The 20,926-nt window shown below is 37.9% G+C and overlaps 1 protein-coding gene across 1 annotated transcript in view; it reads left to right on the forward strand.

The window, feature by feature from the left end:
* cdh8 (cadherin 8) overlaps nt 1-20,926 on the forward strand; it is a 274,545-nt gene that overhangs the window by 171,953 nt on the left and 81,666 nt on the right. Inside the window, exon 3 of the mRNA XM_055154831.1 lies at nt 18,459-18,578. Coding sequence (XP_055010806.1) covers nt 18,459-18,578 — 120 coding nt within the window. The remainder of the gene's footprint in view (nt 1-18,458; nt 18,579-20,926) is intronic.

Raw genomic sequence — 20,926 nt, forward strand, 5'->3', positions numbered from 1 at the left:
CATAATCTGCCTACTCATACATCGAAGAATTGAATCTCTGCAACAGCTAAACACCATAGAGGTCTGAACGTTGCGGACATCCATTCATTGCTGCACAGACCGGAGCACACCTTCATAATAGTCCTATACAATTACTCACCTTATCATGTATCGCGTTGATTGGTGTGAAAACAATAAATGCCCAAACTTGCTGAAAGTAGCCCATATATTTTCTGCCCACGTAAGGCTTCCCCTCCACACCCAATGAGTGTGTATACATGCACATCAGTATCCCGGTTATGATCGGGTTTTTTGAGTATCCCGGTTTCTTGATGGTGCATGTGTACGCAGTAACCCGGTTTCAGTAACCCGGTTATGGCAGTATCCCGGTTATTAGAAACCGGGTTACTGTAGCTGGTTTATTCCGATAGTAACTTGTGGCATGTATACGCAGTACCCCGGTTACTGCGACATAAAGTTGAGTGCACATGCGTCCAAAAGACACTTTCCAGCCTTTCACCACAACAGTAGTCACATAAATAAATTGACCAACATAAATAAAGTGACCAAACGAGTGAAATGACTGTAAAATAAAGAGCTGCGCTAAACCTGCACACGTACAACCTGCACTCGTGTGACGCTGAAAAGCTAAAACATGAACTATCTCCTATACTCTATATGCACGAAACACACTTACCATCATTAGCGCCTCTTCTGTCACAGAAATAACACACATAATCCACAGAGTCGTGTCATTTAGTCCAAAAGAAACTGATCGCATCAGCGGCGCAAGGAGCAAGTTGTTTTATCGCCGCTAACAGTTTATGCTAATTAGCCTACGGTCTTAAGTTTCGTTTCTGTAAAATGTAAACAAATGTGATCACAGCTGAATTATCTGATCAAACGGGCTGATGTAGCTCTATAGTCTTTATGGTTTATATGTTGTAAAGCTGAGTTTATTTATGCAGAAGATTTTAATGAAGAATCTGCACAGTGGATTGTGGGAGATCTTGTAGCTCCTTAGCTTCTTATGCTAAAGGAGCTCACGGTTTGTATTTTTCCTGGTTTATGAAACTGATTTTTGCGCCTGCGCATTTGTAAGATTATGTCAAGAAACCGGGATACTCCATTTGATCATGTATACGCGGATATGAGTATCCCGGTTTCTCAGTGCGCATGTATACGCAGTAACCCGAATACTGACATAACCAGGATATGGCTAATAACCGGGTTATTGATGTGCATGTATACGCACTCAATGTCATCAAAAGGAGCCCAATTGGACGGTCACCTGCTCAGTCTGGGAACACTGGATGTAACCACTGCTTGTTGCTGCTGACACGTATGGAGTATGGGGGGTGAATGAGAAAATTTACTAGCAATGTAAAATGATTTGAGTATCTTAAAAGACGTTTTTATATATACAAGGCATCATAATTAACAAAGAAGAGTTTGTTTTTTAACCTTTATTTATCCAGGTAGGTTAACTGAGAACCAATTCTCAATCACAATGGCAACCTGGTCAGAAAGGAAGTACTACTTCATTACTGTAACTGTTTACTTAGTAGTAAACTAGTACTGGTACTAGTGAGCTATGACATGGAGGTGTTGTATTCTTACTGAGAAAACATACAATAAGACATCATTTTGGATATTAAAAAACAGACCATACTAAAAAGAAAAATAAATAAATAAATAAAATAATCATCACATATTTGCATGAGTTTTCAGTGTTGATGACATAGGTAGAAGTATTCTGTTTTAGAAATCAGTGCTACGTCCTGTGTTTTATATTATATACTACACTATAATATATGATTCATACTGTACTACTGTATAAATATTTACCACAAGTACCATCTCACCAAATATAACCATGTAACAATTTGTGCATATGAGGTGTTCATATTTTCACAAACGTATAAACAAATGCATGGTGTGAAAGAACCACTTTAAATCTTACAAGTGCAATTTCTTCAAGTTTAAGTAAATAACGGGACCCACATAATTCCTATTTGAAGCGTGCTTACAAGGAAGAGTTGTAAAAGCTGATCTAAAATCGTAATATATGCACTAATGCGAGGCTCTACACATGATTTGTGTTGAAGTGATTGGTGTGGTATTAAATTGTGCAGACGAGGGGAAGTGATGAATGCTCAGACTCGGTACAGGAAAACGCCAATTAAACACACGCTGTATTTTTACACAGACTTGAACCTCGCGTCTCTGCTGGACCACCGCAGGAGCATCACTACGTACATTCGGTATATTCGCTTGCAACACAGGGTTCTCATTTGTATAATTTTTTGCTGATGTTGAAATCTTTTTTACAGTCTGTAGTCGATTGCATCTGAACTAAGAGAGAACATTTTACACAGCTTGCTTATGAATTAATTAAAAAAAGAAAAAAAAAAGCTGATACAAACTGACAAAAAGCACAAATAAGCTTCGCTGTAGCTAAATTAAAGGTACACTGTGTAACTTTTTGACATTTTGACATTAAACACCTTACATTTATTCAATTATAGGTGGATTTATAGCTCAAAAATACTTAGAAAAACAAGCATTCTGACTCTGAGCGGAGGTCCCTCTCCACTGATCTGACCTGTAACGTGGCCGGGTTTGGTCTCCATAAACTAATTTTTAATACAAGATTGCGAAACATTCCAGATAAATGAATGACATCTCCATGAAGAAAAGCATTTGACGGACACTCCACCAGAAAAGTTACCCAATGCACCTTTAAATAGTTAATAGGTCATAGATTAAGAATTTAAAGGTGCACTATGTAACTTTTCTGGGGCAGAGTACACGACTTGCTTGTCTATTTGTTTGGAATGTTCCACAGTATGGCATTAGATTCGATCTACCTTTCACTTTTCAGTTACATGTGGTTTTATTGCTAATAAAATACCTTGGAAAAACACGCACTCTTACTGTGAGCCGCATCGCCTTTCTGCAGATCCGATCTGTACTTTGGCCTGGTGGTACCTATCTCCATGGAGACCAACCTATCTCCAAGGGCTCCTAAGTTTAATGACAATTCTGTGTAACATTTAAGATCAAAACAATGACATCTTCATGGAGACAAATGGGTGACAGACCCTCTACGAGAAATGTTATATAGATCATCTTTAACTTAAATTTCGGGGAAAAACGTAATGAACAATTTACCACAAACCACAAGGTCCTGGGACCAGAACAAGACCAAGACCTCTGAGGGTCGAGACCGAGTCAAGACCGAGACTTTTAAAGGTCAAGACTGCGACAACACTGAGACCAAATCGAGACTATCTTTTTCATTTTCTACATTTATTCGTATTTTGTAATTATTTTGGCACATATATATCAATGTTTTAATAATTCTATCTCCATTTTCTCTGGTTAATGTGCGCCCCTTTTTCAGACCCACAGTTTGAGAACCCCTACTTTAATCCCACTTTACAGAAAACAACTGCAAAGTTAACCAAGTGTTTTTTTTTTCAAGTTCATAATATTTACAGTTACATTATCTTACTGATTTTGCAGTGATATAGCAGCCTCTGCACATTTACCAGACATAATGAAATGTGATCGCACTCGTAGTATCAGACCTCAAGTCCAAGACAAGACAGAGACCAAGCATCTTCAAGACCGAGACGAGACAGAGTTCAAATGCGCTCGGGTCTGAGATGAGACCGAGACCATAAAAAAGCGCTCTCAAGACCAAGATCGACGCTACATCAATGGTTTTCAACTTGTGGTTCAGGGTCTGCTCCTTTATCTCCTTTATTCTACTCTATGGTAACATTAACAAGCCTCCCATTTGTTCGCACATGTGTCTAGTATACACACATATTTCACCACAGAGCGCTTTGTTATGAGGAATGGAGAAGCATAATTTCCCATCAAAGATCCGTCTGCACCATAATGCAGGGATATTTATGTGCAAATCACTGCCAGCTACTTTCTATACAATCATTTCTTTTTGTGGACCTTGGCTATTCCTTCTAACGCGGCTTTTGTTCCAATCTTCTCTATATCCTGGATGTTTATAGGTATAGTTATTATCGTAATTGCCACAATGCTATACTGGCTTGGTACAAAAGCCAAGAACAATATGAGTTTTACAGTAGCGCTGTTTTCTTTTGCCTCCAGCTGCTGCTAACTACTGTACATGGACATTCTAGTGCATTACTGAAGCAAAGGATGAGATAATCTGCCTTGATTTGAAACAGGACCAAACTGCGTCATTCTAATCCATCTTTTTTCCCCTCTTTTTTATCATGGGGTATTGAGGATAATTTTACCCCAGTGGGAAGTCAAGAATAAGCTAGCTACTTCACGCTCTAATGCTTCCACTGTTTATGTTTATGAAGGTTTTATTTTTTGTCTGACAAGTTCAGACTCAGTTCAGACTAAGTATGTTTTTTTTAATACAGAGGGATGTCTGTCTGGTTCCCACTCCCTCTGTCTCGCTTTGACCCAGATTCAGACAATACCATCCAATCAGATTAGTTTATGTCAGTGACGCCTGTGAAACGAAGGAGCTCATTGGTCACTTTCATTTTGAACGACTGTATTTTTCGGACTATAAGTCTCACTTTTTTCATGGTTTGGGTGGTCCTGCAACGTTTACTCCGGTGCGACTTATATATTAAAATTTTCACACTGGCTGCCATGAGAGGGCACCCTAGGCTTGTGTGCCAATATCTGCTACTACTATTACTCATGTACCACTATCATACTGTACATACTGCGTGTGTCTCTTGCAGAAAGAGCATCTGTCCTGTCTTATATCATGTTAGTCAATCGCACCAGTGACAACCAAAACTACCCTGTCGGGATTCGGAAAGGCCGGAATAATTCTAACTGGAAGTGATGCTGAGTCTGAAGACAGAATCGCAGAAGAGGAGGCGGTACTCTGTTTACCTCCGGAGGTCACGTAGTTACTCAGAAGTGACACAGAGGATGAAGAATTCAGTGGATTTAGTGATTTGGAGTGAGATGGAGAGTTTGGTAAACTTGTTCTGTTCTGTTTATGCCATAGTTATCTGAATAACTGTTTACATGTTACATTAACAGCCTGTTGTTCTGTTTTATTCTTATTATTATAACTTGCCTTTCAAGATGAAATGTCAGTTCCTGATTTCTGATTTATAAAATATATTTCCCCCCAAAAGTGCGACTTATATTCCGGTGTGACTAGTCCGAAAAATAAAAATCAAACAAGTCAGATTTACAGATTTTCTCTCAATGATTCTGTAGAAATCCACAGTGTTTTTGTGAGTCCCTTTTGATTTTGTAAGCAGCGATGTTGGTTTTGATACAGATGGACCACGCGTTTCCCTGACAAGGCAATATCACTTTTCACGGATGCTAAAAATAGATTGTGACATCACATTGCAAAGCTTTTTCCCAAACAAATGCTAAAGCAAAGCCCGTATGTCTTCATACATCAAAACATCCTTTTCATTTCCGCTTAATTTCCAACATTACCTTCTTTTATCATACACAAATTCTGGTTTTACATAGTCTTTATATTATTGCTTTGTCTAAAATGTTTCACAGTATGGCATTAGATTTTTCTATCTTCATGGAGACCAATCCAGACAAAGTTAAAGCTCAGATCTGTGGAGAGGTAACACTGCTCACAGTCAGAACGCCTGTTTTTCAAGGTATTTTTGAGCTACAAAAACAAAACTAATTGTAATGTAATTGAAGGATTGTACAAAAGCAGAGCTGTTTAATGTCATACTGTGGAACATTCCAGGCAGAGCAATGGCATCTCCATAGAAATAAGCAGATGATGTGAAAAAGTTACTCACCTTTAAATGGATGCATGCCAAGATTGTGACGTCATCTGTAAAACATGATATTGCTATTTAACCAAATCTATTTTAAAAAAAGTTGTTTGCAGACCCGTATTTTATCTTCAACCATCATTTCTTAATTAAGAGTTTGTAGATGACTGCTTCTCCCACGGTATGAGTCGTAATTTAACTTTAAAACAGATAAGAGCCGCATATGAGGTTCAATTTCCTTAGCTGTCGGTCTTCTATTTTATTCATTTGACAATTGCAAACACCTGTGGCACACCGGATACAATTTGCTTCTTTGCATAAGTGTACTGATGTGTACCACGGCGCAAACCACAACAGGAAATGAGTTCGGTAAACAATTCATTTTTATATCCTGTCAGCTCATTTGTGATATTTGAATGTAAGGTGCCAGCATGAAAGCTACAGGGTCCATGATAGTTTGCAGTTTGCAGTGACATTACGACGTGTGTGTGTGGGCGATGTATGGAAGAGAGAAGCACCGATCCTACTTTTTCAGTTCAGGTGCCGATATTGATACTGTGATTTTAAGTATCTGCCGATAACCGATACCAGGTGGGACCAAGAAATTATTTGGTAAGTCTTAAGTAAGTCTCAAGTCTTTGACCTCAAGTCCCAAGTCAAAGACGGGCAAGTCCAAGTTGAGTCTCGAGTCACTGACCCATAAATCCAAGCCAAGTCCAAGTGTTCTGCTTTGAGCTTCAAGTCATTTCAAGTCTTTGGTTTCACACTTTCAGTTGGAGGAAACTCAAATCATTGGACAATCCATTTTTTAATAATATAATCAAACCTAAATCTACAAATGTTGAAACTCGTCATTATTTCGTCATTAGGGATTGGGATTGTATTACTGTTTCACTTTCACTAGGATTTTATTTGAGTAGAGTTTGTGTAAATATTAAGTTTGGTATCACAAATTAAATCTATGGTTTAGGGTAGTTGCCTGTGTAAATATATAGGCAATCCACGATTTTAACCAAACTGAAGTCCACAAAAATGTTGAAACTTATCATATTTTTTTAGGATTTGTTTTAGGATTTGCAGTGACAGAATGTGTGCACTTAATAGAACTGTGAATACAAATCCTGTTATAACACTTCCAAATTTTAATTTCATTTATTTTATATATTTTTTCATTCTATTCAAAGATTCTCCATGAAATTCACACTTTTTACACAGTTTTACAGAATAAATTTCAGTTTTATAATTGTATGAACTTTTACTTTTATTTTTTTAAAATTTTCTTTTAATCTAATTTTATTTTATTTTTATATATATATACATTTATAGATTTGTATTTATTTTATTGTTTGTTTGTTTTTTTAGTTTTGTTTTTTTACTTCAAATGCCCAGATGTTTTTTGTTTTTTTTAATACCTAATTTTTCTTTTCTAAATCACTGATACCACACTTTATACGACTTCACACTACGCCTTTATTTCACAACACGATATCCTTCCACAGTGTGCTTCCTGCTAATGGCTATTGAAGCATAGTGGTGCAGTTAATTTCATATTTAATGACCGTATGTAACATGAGCTCCTGTTTAGGACGTGCTTTCGCTGCTGTCATCCAGTTAACATTACGGCTCCTCTGTTGTTGCTTTTATAATGCCTTCACGCAGGCTGAAGGACCGGAGTAAAAGAGGGAGATATTGATTGCATGTGATCTACAGTACGAAGCACAGTTAGCACACAAATAGAGTTGGAGTGCACTATTATATTCTTTTCACATCTTTTAACTCTTGTGGTGTTAAACGATTCATTTAAATAAACTGAAAAATGTACTGTTCACTAATTGGATACCTTATTCTACAGTATATACAAGTTACTGATAAAACTGATAAACAATCTGTGTATCATTTGTTCATGCATTTGTCAAAATAAAACCAAAAATTTGAAAAAGGGAAAAAAAAAAAAAAATCTTCATTATTTGTCTCCAAAACTAAAATGAATAAAAAATGTTTTTTTGTCAGTTTTCGATTTTGTGTTTAAATTAATTTTAAAAAAACGGATAACAGCCGTTTCCCATTTCTGTGACTTGAACTGCAATAATGGACTTTTGCGCCTCATATGGACGGAACCAGGACTAAAACAGGACTAAAACAGGACTAAAACAAGACTAAACCAGGACTGATCTCAGGACTAAAACAGGCCTAAACCAGGCTTAAACCACGACTGATCTCAGGACTGAAACAGGACTAAAACAGGGACTGAGTGTTGGGACAGGCCCGCAGGTGCACCCACGTTGACTGTCGGGTGATCAGAACTGAGACCGGGACCAGACCGGGACTTAAACCAGGACTGAGACCTAGACTAGACCGGAACTGAGACCTGGACTAGACCGGCACTGAAACCGGAACTGAGACCAGGACCAGACCAGGACCAAACCGGGACAGAGAGCGGAAGAGTCCTGGTTTAAGCTTGGTTTAGGCCTGGTTTAGTCCTGGTTCAGTTCTGGTTTAGACATGGTTTAGACCTGTATTAGTCCTCTTTCAGTCTTGGTTCAGTCCTGGTTCAGTCCCTACATGGCGTAAAAATTCGGCATTACAGTTTAAGTCACGGAAACGGGAAACTGCCGTTATCCTTGTTTTCCATTATTCATTTAAACACAAAATCGTGAACTACAAAACTATCGTTATCCATTTTTTCATTTTGGTTTTGGAGATAAATAATGAAGAATATTGCTTCCTTATTTTTGGTTTTATTTTGAAAAATGAATGAATGATAGACGGATTATAAACTGTCACATTTTCCTATAACGCTTTTCCACCTTCAAGGCACTCAAAGCACTTTACATCAAGGAATCACTTACCCAGTCACACACACATTCATACGTCAATTTGTTAAGTGTCTTGCCCAAGGACACAATGACATCATTCATCTGTTGGAGATGGAATCGCACGGCAAACCTGTAGGTCTGACCGCTCGACCAACGGTGTTTCTGTCTAGAGCGGGATTCGAACCGGCACATCTATCCTAATTATTCGCGCAATGATCTTATAAGCACGTTCCTCGACTTTCAGAGACCAGAGCGGAGTTAAGGCAAAGCCAACAACAGTTAGCAAGTGAACCGAACACTTCCTGGCTCTTGGATAAAATAAAGCATTATAATTAGATGCAGACAGTACACAGCAGACTTATTTTCACAATATATACGTATGTCCTGGGGCAAAAATTGTGTTCAGATATACGAGGAGAACAATCGGATACAGGTCCTTGAAAATCTACAGTACGAAGGCACAAGCAGCACATTAAATTTATAAGCTAACCCAAGCGCAGAGGTCGTCATAAGATTACTACAGCACCTCTGTCTCCGCGGACCACTTGAGACACTCTTGTTGTGAAATAATTGGGTTGCAAACTTTACAACTTGCGTATGGCTCGGTTTCCCTGTGACCGACTTAGATGGACCCATGACTATTCAGTTTCAAATTATGAAAAAAAAGTGAACTCATTTGTTTTTGTGAAGTCATTTAGAATATAAAGGTGCGCTTGGTGACTTTTTTGATCAATATTACGCCGTCTGCTCGCCTAGGGAGATGTTGCTTTGCGTGGAATGTTCCTAGTGTTAGTAGTAGCAGCAGCACCAATAGTAGCAGCAGCAGCAGTAGTAGTAGTAGTAGTAGTAGTAGTTAATTATAACAGTAGTAGTAGTAGCAGCAGCACCAGTAGTAGCAGTAGTAGTTAATTATAACAGTAGTAGCAGTAGTAGCAGCAGTAGTAGCAGTAGTAATAGTAGTTGATTATAACAATAATAACAATAGAAGTAGTAGTAGTTGTAGTTGTAGTTGTAGTAGTTGTAGTAGTAGTAGTAGTAGTAGTAGTTAGTAGTAGTAGTAGTAGTAGTTAGTAGTAGTAGTAGTAAATTATAGCAGTAGCAGTAGTAGTAGTAGTAGTAGTAGTAGTAGTAGTAGTAGTTAATTATAGTAGTAGTTGTAGCAGTAGTAGTAGTAGTTAATTGTAGCAGTAGTAGCAGTAAACTGGTAGTAGTAGTAGGTAGTATTAGGTAGTAGTAGTAGTAGGTAGTAGTAGTAGTAGTAGTTAGTAGTAGTAGTTAATTACAACAGTAGTAGTAGCAGTAGTAAATAATTATAATAATAACAATAATAATAATAGTAGTAGTGGTAGTACTAATAGTAATAAATTCTATGAGCAGCGTCGCCTCTTCACAGATCTGACCTGTATTGTCCCGGTGTTGTCATCTCCCTGTCTCCACGGCGATAACACACCGGCTGAAATATCTGCATAAAAGAGGCAAATATTGATTCCGTGTGATGTACAGTCTGAACTCTCCCTAGTGCACAAATAGAGTCGAGCGTGGTACGTTTTTACAAGGTAACCCCAGCGCACGGGTCGTCATAAGATTACTAGAACACCTCTGTCTCGGCGGACCACTTGAGAGACTCTCGCTGTGAAATAATTGGGTTGCAAACTGCGAAAGCGCTCCTCCACTTTACGACTTGCATGTGGCCTTTTGCCGTGTTCCAGAGATGAAGCTGGGACTATTTATCAGCCATCGACGTGCTGTGTGTGTGCGGATGACAGCGCAACTACAGACTTAGATTACACGAGCAAATAGTTACAAACGCGGGTGGTGTGAGCGAGGCAGCGGGGATGCTAAGTGTAATATATATATGTGCTATAGGTAAAGTTGGTATTCTATAGAGCGCCTGAAACGACCACGCAAAGTAAGAAATGAATCATAAACTATCTTATCAACTGTATCTGTAACATAAGCATTAAATATGGTGCAATGTAAATACGAAGATAAAGGATTTCTTTGATAAATATTCCATTATGGCGTATGGAATTTCATATGTCATTAAAGGTGCAATGTGTAACTTTTCGGTTGGGAGTCCATCAGCTGCTTGTTTCTATGGATATGCCCTTGCTCTGCCTGGAATATTCCACCTTACATTTATTCAATTGCAGGTAGTTTTATTGCTCAAAAATATCTACAAAACATGCATTCTGACTGTGAATTGGGTCGCCTCTCCACAGATCTGGCCTGTAATTTGGTCAGGTTTGGTCTCCATGAAGATAGAATGGATTAATGCCATACTGTGAAATATTACAAACATCGATAAGTAGTAACATCTCCGCAAAGAAAAGCACTTGACGGAACCTCCACCAGAAAAAGTTACACAATGCACCTTTAAATAAGTAGATGGAAATGAATAATTCACTGAGTGGTTAAACATGATGGAGCACTGTAACTTCTGTGGTGTCTAATCATAAAAATAATAATACCTTCCATTTATATAGAGCTTTTCAAGACGCCCGCAGTGCTTTACAAAGTGGAGGGTCAGCCACTTGTTATAATGGAATGTTCCACAGTAAGACATTCAATTTCTCACTTCCTCATGTAGACAAGCAGGTGATGCTACTTGGCCAGTTTTGTGGAGAGACCAGCCCAATACTGGTAAATGGTCGCCTTTTATATAGCGCTTTTCCAGTTCTGACACAATCAAAGTGGTTTAAACCCTTTAAATGCTTTTGTAAAGAAAAAAATTAAGAATTTAATGCCGTACTGTGACACATTCTATGCAAAGCAATAGCATCACCATGGAGATGAGCAGGTGCCTGGTGCCCAACGAAAATGCTACATTGTGCCCCCAAAACATTTATTTGAATGGAAAAAAATGAATTGAATAGGTGACATATTAATAAGATTACCATTAAAACTACGGAACCTCCTTTGGGTTTTGCATGACAGAGGTGGGACCAAGTCGTTGTTTTGCAAGTCTTTAACCTCAAGTCCGAGCGAAGTCCTAAGTTAAATACAGGCAAGTCCAAGTCGAGTCTCAAGTCACTGGCCCATAAGTCCGAGTCAAGTCCAAGTCGTTTGCTTTGAGCTTTAAGTCATTTTAAGTCTTTAAACCAAAGTACCAAATATAGCTTAGATTTTAGCAATTCATGTACATTTTAAATTAAACTGTACTTCATGGTAGTAGTCATGGTATATTTATATATGAGTATGTATAGAAGAGTTGTAGAAATGCAATTTTTCAGAACAGAAAGAATTCAGATTTAAAAGTGCTTAGTAACAGTTATTTTCTCATGTAGTCTGCACTGAAATGGAAGGATCATGTTCTATGTAGTTCCCTCTGTTTTACTGTACTGTACTGTATATTACTGTAAGACATTTGAGTATACAGTATCCAGGACTTCAGTTACACCCAAAGTAACAAACAGACAAGTGGGAGGGACATGTTCCAGTTTGTTCCTGTAAAATTAAGCACCGCATTTATCAAATGTAAAGAGAAAAGTATTTTCTAAAAACATACTGTATATATACTTTTTTTTTTAGGAGAAGCATCAAGTCTTCTCAAGTCACAGTGCTCAAGTCCAAGTCAAGTCCCAAGTCAATGACCTTCAAGTCCAAGTCAAGTCCCAAGTCTTAGTCCATTTTATCCAGTCAAGTCTGAAGTCCTAAAAATAGTGACTCAAGTCTGGCTCAAGTCCATGTCACAACTTGCAAATCCCCACCTCTGACGCATGATATAGTGAATTGTTTACTTTTTTCCACAACCTGCTGAATGACGTTGGTGAGAGCTCTGCCTATTTAGATCCATATTGTGTCACTGACAAGTTTAGGACAACATTAAATTGTGTCATTCAGCGTAACACCTCAGTGCATTCATCTCACACTTGGCTACAACTCACACAACTGTGTCACAAAACTGTTCTGTGGGGGATTTCTTTGTTGAAATTAGACTTTTTCCTCCACTTTATAGTTATTCATTTAATATTCCCCTGCACGGCGAGTCATGAGGCTCTGATCAACATATTTATTGTAGTCACATATTTTAATAAACTTGCAAGAGGGGGACTATATTAGCGCATCAATATTTTCTCCCACATCTCCTGCTATCCCCGGAAACCCTCATATTTTGTATTCCGAGCGTATTCCTCCACTATAAATCTTTTTGTTAGATATATCAGCACTTTGGTCAGCGTGCCTATTGGGGATTGCTTCAGTGGCTGTAGTCTGCCATATACTGAATACAGATGCACATTATAAACTTTGTCTCACTCACATCTGGCATTGCGTTTTTATAGCTCCTGTTTAAGTCATCCCCTAGCCTAGCCAAAACGAATACTTGGCACTTTTTCCCTCTTTTTTTTTTTTTTTCTTTTTTACAAGGCGTTTGATGTGTGATGTGCGGCGGGCGAGCTGTTTTTGGCCCATGGCAGGACCCGTAGCGTCTGTGGCGGGGGACATCTCCCTTTGTTGTCGGAACACCTCTAAACATCTTTCACGGAAACAATTACCATACCATCTGTAGCGCGGTGCCGGCGTGCGCTCTATGTCAGCATGTCCCCCCCCCCCCCAACTCCTCCTCTTCCTCCCCTCCTCTTCACCCATCCTCTCCTCTGCGCTGATGAAAGCTAGGTCACTGTGAATTAAAATGGACGAGTTTAATAATTGGGTTATTAGGCGATGTATATTAGCTGGCTCTCGACATTTTTGGGTGGAATTGTGGCGAATAGAGTACAATAGGGATGTTACGATATCCAAATTTCACAGTACAATATTTTCACAATATACATCTCAGGGTAACATCTCTGGCGGCTAACAAATTGTGAATATGCCACTTTTTCTTCTTTAAAATGCCTTGGCAAGACTTAATCCAAAGAACTAAGATTTAGAAGTGCTTAGAACTGCTATTTCTTTATGTAGTTTGCACCAAAATGTAGCAAAGGATCATGGTCTATGTAGTTCCCTCTGGTTTTTTTTAGCTTTTGCTGCACCATAACAATGAATTAAAGCAGAGCAACTTGTAATTCAGTGTATGTTGAAGGCCTACGATATAGTTTTAACAATATGATATCACGATATTTTGGTTATTGTTACCTCCCTAGTGTACAATACAATATATGTGGAAGATGATGTATAGAAAATTAGGTAGGATTGCAATTCTTGACAAATTTATATAGCGCATTTTACAAACAAAGCGGTTTCCAAAGTGCAGCACAGATAACATAAAATTAAACCAAAAAAACTTAAATTGTGATAAATTTGATCATGCCAGTCCTGAAACCATAAATCCAGTAAAAATCAAATAAAAACAAATCATAAAATAAATAAGTAAAATGAATAAAAGACACAGGACCTCACAACTCGCGTGGGGTTAAAAGCCAAAGAATAAAAGTTTAAGTATGGAATGAATCTTTTTTATTAAAATGCTTCATGTAGAAGCTCAGAACTGCACTGGTTCGTGACGGCCTGCAGCTTTAGGGTAGTGAGGACATAGATCAGAGAGAGTTTTTTTTTTAACTGGAGATCAGCATTGAAACTGTCAAACCAAAGGACAGACTCATGTGAGGCTCATTCTGCACTCTGATTGGAAAATTGTCATGGGAACCGGAAAAACAAATTATAAGTAAACGGGACATCATGTTCAATGTTTTTGTTATTAAAAGTAAATCAGCATTAAAATTGTTATCAGTAAAAGCTCTATTTGATTTCAGCATGTTAATTTCATATCTGGAGACACAGATAGATAGATAGATAGATAGATAGATAGATGCATAGTTCCTTTAAAGATGCACTGCGTAACTTTTTGGTTTGGGGTCCATCACCTGCTTGTTTTGTCAGTGCTCTGCCTGGAATGTTCCACAGTATAACATTAAACAGCTCTACCTTACATTTATTCATTTACAGGTGGTTTTACTGCTCAAAAATACCTATAAAAAGAGGCATTCTGACTGTGAGTAGGGTCGCCTCTCCACCGATCTGACCTGTAACTTGGACTGATTCGGTCTCCATGATGATTTGACAGACCCTCCACCAGAAAAGTTACACAATGCACCTTTAAGTTGTGATATAAGATTTAAAACAAAGAACAAAATGTGATATATTTGCACCCCTAGACAATCATTCAATCAAGTTATTTACTAATGAAAAAGGGTCAAATGTTTTTCATCAATATACGTGGCATCAGGGGTTTCTGGTTTACATGCAAAGTCTATGGGAGACTCACTGGGTGACCATTTAAAATCACATTGTACACAATATTAAAGTAATAATATCTACACAGAATAAGCACTGTAGCTCTATACTTCATCTGAAAAACGTTCTCGAGTATGTACTGTTCTCTAGTTTTGATCATGGTTTTGGCTGTGTAAATACTGTATATGAGTGTAATTTCTTTTTTTTTTTTATCGCTAATGTATTTGCCCTGAGCCACGTAGGATGATTCCGCATAGATGAAGGCCCCTGTCTACATTTTCATCAAAAACTCTTGAAAGTACTTTAATTATGAAACTAATTTGTATTCATTGGTTATTGTTCGACTGGAAGGTAACGGCTAATTGCACGACTATTAGATGAATACGGATATTGCGTTTTAAAAATACATGAGCGGGCGCAAGCATTAATGTTTCCTTTGTGTCAAGAGCTGGTATTTAGTTAAAGCCATAAGTCTCATCTCAAGTTTTTAAAAGCAAGACCGAGGCTTTCAGATAATTTCATGAAAGAAAGGCTTTGAATCTTAAGACATCAAGGCACTAAAAGCATCTATTTGTCATCATGGTTACTTTCCCATAAACAGCATATTAATAATGATGAGGCATTTGTCTTTGTCATGTTATACAAACTAACAAGGCTGCGTGGGCCAGCTATATGCCGTAAAGACACTATACTGATTATTGATTGTAAAAATGTAAATTTACAATGGATTGCATAAGATATAATGTAGGTCATATCCATTGCGGACAGCGGAACATCGCTCCAGCCCATAATGACTTGATAATGTTAACATCAGCTTTATTGGTCTAATCTAGTGGTTGGGGTGCCATAGAATTCCTTTGATGAATATGGCCATTGTGTCTGTGGGCAAGGCACTAAAGCAAATTTACTCCCAGTGTCTGTGTACATTGGTGCATGAGTGCGTGTGCGAATTAGAGTGCGGATCAGGCCGGATTTTTCTGTCTGAGCCTTGCCCGTGTCCGACACAGCAGTGATCGAATTCGACCCGAGCCCGATAGGCATTAAGATATTCGTGTCCGAACCCGACACAATTAAAATCACACTATTTTCACAGGCCTACTAATAACACTCGTAGTATATTGTTTGTGTGGCTTCTAACGGACACAGAAAAGCAAAATTCAAACTTGGGGATAAAGCGAAAATAATGGTAAGACTTTATTCCTCACCTGTGTAAAGTGGTAAATTTAAAGTGCAGAATCTCATCCATATTATACACAGAAATTGTCCTCTGCAATAATGCCACCCAGTCCACAAAACCACGATATTAATCCAGTCTGAGGCGTTCTTTGAGAGTAAAAAGGCAAGAGTAGTTCCTCGTGTGTTTGTTTACATCCACATGAAGCTGCAGATTAGTGATGGTGACTCTACTTTCTGTGTAATTTATCGCCAATCTTTTAGGCTTTAAAAATCATGTATTAGAAGTAGTGCACCACATTTCACAAATAATAATAACACGGTTTTGACTTGTATCTAAACTAGAAGTGCAGTACTCTGATCTTTTGAACACTTAAAGAGTCTCAAAGCGACTCGTTTTACTGTAGACAGGAAACGGCTGACACACAGATATGTCCGAGTCCAAATCAAACCCGAAAATAAGTTCTAAATATTTGTCCGAACCCTTCTGAACTTCTCTAGTTTAATATAAAATGTTTTGAGTGCCATGAAGGTAGGAAAGACTGGTTTTACAGCGTTCTCTATCTTCCTAATGTCTATAAATACATGGCAATTAGATACATCATGCATTGCTGTAAACTTATTATACAAACTCCTCTTATTTATGAGCTTGTACATACAGCTCTTAGTTGTGGCTGCTTGTCATAATTTAGATCAAGTTGTACTGCAAGGCTTGCTGGGAGCTACAGGAAAATTATCACATTCTATCAGTCTTTCAAAGAGGCGTATTATTTTTACCCAAGCCTTGTGCATGCAGTTCCATGTCATGATTGTGTAGGTTGCCAACAAGACCTTATTAAAGTTGAAGCGATGCATTCTGAGAACTAGATGAGATTTTATTCATGTTTATATGTGTTGTGCTTAAAAAAACAGAAACTTAATAATAATCATTTGCTTTTCCATAAATATTTTTTATTGTATGTAGTAAACTGGTTAGAACGGCTATGAAAAATAATGGTTCACTGATTTTACTAACGCATAAAACGCTGTGCTACAATGGAATGCGTGTTTTGAAAATTTAATTGGAGACCCTTGATTGAGTGTTACAGGAAACATATCATTAAGTACTTCACAAAATATAGGTAAATTTATACAAAATGACAATAAATGAACCCACTAGGATGACTATGCAACATTTAGCTCTGAATATTTAGCCTATGAGTCATTTGAACGGTTCCTGGACATTAAACAGACCCCTCACCATCGCCATTAGTTTACCTGCTGAGAAACTCCATTATCAGTTTAAGGGGCAATTTCCTTTGGCTATATTTTATTTTATTTTCATTTATTTATATAAAGGAGACGCACAGTAGTTATGCATTTGAACAAGAAAGTTCTCAAAAACAAAGACTGACTAAAGTTGGATGCCATGCTGTGGATTGTCTCCATTCTAAATTCCTTTGTTTTTATTATAGAACAAAAATGTCTGTTCAAGCAGTCTGCACGAATTTGTGTCAACCCCACAGCTAAATTAGCCTGATTCATCAGCCGGTTTCACTTTGTAGAAACCGTCTGACCTTGTAGCATTAGAATTCGTTCGCTCGATGGTAGGCAGGTACTTTTTTATTCAACGAATCGCTGCTATTTGGTCGTGACGTATGTAATGCGCTGCTAACAGGGCTAGCTGTTATATTAAGCTTTTCCCAAATCCCATAGGAAGAAGGGAAATAACGCCTCTTCCCTTGATAAAATTCACCAAACATTCTCTTTGTTCCACCTCTAAATCCTCGTTCTCGGTGTATTGTTGCCAACAGAGAATGTATGGCTCTTCGCTGATTGGCTGGTGCCCAGACTTACACTTCCGGGGTTCTTGCAAACAGTCTAGTGTATTCTGATTCCTCACCTAGCCGCTGGAGAGAAATGACATTGAGCAGACGCAGTAGGTGTCGCCAGCCTGGCTACAGATAAATGGCCACTGGTGTTCAAATTCAAAAGCTCTACATTTGTATCTATTGTGAGAATGTTCAGAAGTTGCCTAGGTAACACAATGGACACATTAGGAAACAGTACCAAAAAAGTTTTAAGATTGTCCCAAATCTCATGGAGCCTGTGATCAGTATGAGTGTTCATGGGTCTATTTCAGTTTCTATTTCAGTAAAAGAGCTTCAGACAGAGCAGTGTCTACGGTTAGAATCACACCCCAATGCTGAAGATGTCATACAAAATATCAATAGTTGCAATGTTATTCTCTAAAGGTTTTGCCTCAGAGTTATTTCCCACAGTGTTTCTGTTTTAACAAACTGTACAAACTGAAATTACGTAACTGATGTCCTCTCTGCTAATCTTGTTTTCATGTACCAAAGTTTACCAATAGAACAGAATTTGGCCAATTCTCTCATTTACACTGTGCCCCAAACCATCAAAACGTTCCACTTGTATTTTCCAAGAAAAATTGTAGCTTGCTGTATGAAAGATTTGCTTCTGATTATAATTTCACAGAAAAACCTTCATGCAATGTTTCTAATAATACTTCTTACATCTTTTGGAACAGGAACTCCGGTTACCCAGGTGACAGCCACGGACGCTGATGACGCCGGCTACGGCAACAGCGCTAAACTAGTCTACAGCATTCTGGAAGGCCAACCATACTTCTCCGTGGACCCCAATTCTGGTAAACAAACTTCTTTACCACATTTGGACACACTTTTTCATTTACGTTTCTTGATTTTCATGACCGTTTTACATAGTAGATTCTCACTGAAGGCATCCAAACTATGAATGAAGTAAACAGAAACGTAAACTCAAAATAACTCCAAACTTGTTTCAGATTTCAGATTTTGAAAAGTGGCCACCCTTTGCTTTTATCGCTGCTTTTAACAATTCGCATTTCTTGACCCATCCATGGCACACTTTGAATCCAAAACCATTTCAATGTTACTTTATTGTAAAGAAGAAACTGAGAGCAGGCCAAGTTTTTGCAAGTGTGTCAAGAAAGCAAAAGGTGGCTAGTTTGAGAATTTGAATCTAAAATATAAAAGAAAATATTTAGTTGAGTTATTTCACAAAAATTCCATACATCTTGCCTCAAATATTTGATCTCTTCAGTATTTATATAAAATGTAAAAAGTTGTAAACAAAGTATAACAAAAGTGAATGTCATTCCTTTACCCTGACACGGCACACCTTTAAGTGAAAACCATTTCAAGTCAAGGCTCATTCACAGAAGGCCGAGGGTTTGCGGCGGAGTCAACAAAGCAAAGGGCGGCTAGTTTGAGGATTTTAATCTGAAGAAACTATTTCGTTGAGTTATTTCACTCACAGAATTCTATATATCTTGCGTTATATATTTGATGTCTTCTGTACGTAAAATGTAGAAAGTAGTAAACGAAGAATAACAATAGTCAGTGGCATTCCTTGACACTTTATGGCACACATTGAATTGCAAACCATTTCAAGTCACTTCATTGTGAAGCTCAGTCAGAGAAGGCCAAGGGTTTGCGGTGGAGTCAGCGAAGCAAAGGGTGGCTAGTTTGAGTATTTGATTCTAAAATATAAAAGAAAATATTTAGTTACGGACTTAATTCACTTTTCTATTCTATGTATCTTGCTTCATATATTTGATGTCTCCTGTATGTAAAATGTAGAAGTAAAAGTAGTAAACAAAGAATAACAATAGTGAATGGCAATCCTTGACACTTTATGGCACACCTCAAATTGAAAACCATTTTAAGTCACTTTATTGTAAAGCTCATTCAGAGAAGGCCAAGGATTTGCAGCGCTGTCAGCTAAGGGTGCGTATTTAGAGAATTTGAATAGTTAAGCTTTTTTTCTTTGCTACATAATTCCATATATTTTGCTTTATATATGTGTCCTCTATGTAAAATACAGAAAGTAGTAAATAAAGAAAAACAACATTGGATGATAAGGTGACTTTTGACATTTGACTAGTAGTCTATATCTCTATTCTAACTTCAACATCCAAGCTCTGAGCACCAACTGACTGAGAAGTGCTTTTTCCCGAACCCCAATTACGTTGCCGTGGAGAGTACTTGACACTGTGCCACCAAAAGCATTTGAATACAGTAACGCAGAGCTCTAGTGTTCCCACCGTATTTCTGGAAAAAAAAAAAAATCTCTCCACGGACAATACGCAACCATGGTGATTTTCTTCTTTGTTTACCTCACAAAGCCCGGCTGAGATCCAAGCGAGATTGAACCGGCGCTTTATTAAATTTAATGAAAGCTATTAATACAATGCGCAAAACCCATTGTCTGTTTCTCGTCAATGGAGGACATAATGTACGACTAAATGTAATAAATGAGCGCTGGGGCTGTAAAAAGAACAGAAGGAGACTTAATGACTTTTTAGAATGAGGCAGTGATTGTATCTAAGGATTACTCCAATAGTCCCTTTCTTGTGGGCAGTTCAGATTTGCGCTGTTTAAGGGCTGTCCGGGTTCATTACCTGTTAAACCTGATAAATGAGCACAAAGTCATCAGAGGTTAAGTACTGGCCTATCACTGATCACTCATTTGACCCAGGCTCTGGTAATTTACATTACAATGGGCCAGAAGAGGAAGTTATCAGCGCAAACTATGCAAGGAGCAGGATTAGAATGAAAGGTGTGTTATTTAACTTTTTGTGTCCGCTTGTCTCCATGGTGATGCTATTTCTTCGCCTGGAATGTTCCACGCTATGGCACTGAACTTATTTTTGTGCATTTATTCAATTTGAGGTGTAATTCCTGCTAAAAAAAATATGTGAGAAACACGCATTCTTACTTTAAGTGGTGTCACCTCTTCACAGATCTGACCTTTAAATGCCCTATATTATGCTTTTTTCTGATCTATTATGTAGTTTTTTCATCAGAAACATACCTGGAGTTGTGTTTTTTGTTTCATTCACACACGTTTACCAAACAAATCCTGCAAATTTAGACTGTGGCCACAAACTAAAAACAGAGGAAGTGCTCCACTGTACTTTGACTCATCATTTGGATATTTTCAGCTCTGGAATTG

This window comes from Boleophthalmus pectinirostris, unplaced genomic scaffold (assembly GCF_026225935.1).
Source record: "Boleophthalmus pectinirostris isolate CB_2022bp ecotype Guang Dong unplaced genomic scaffold, ASM2622593v1 HiC_scaffold_19, whole genome shotgun sequence".
Lineage (NCBI taxonomy): Eukaryota > Metazoa > Chordata > Actinopteri > Gobiiformes > Gobiidae > Boleophthalmus > Boleophthalmus pectinirostris.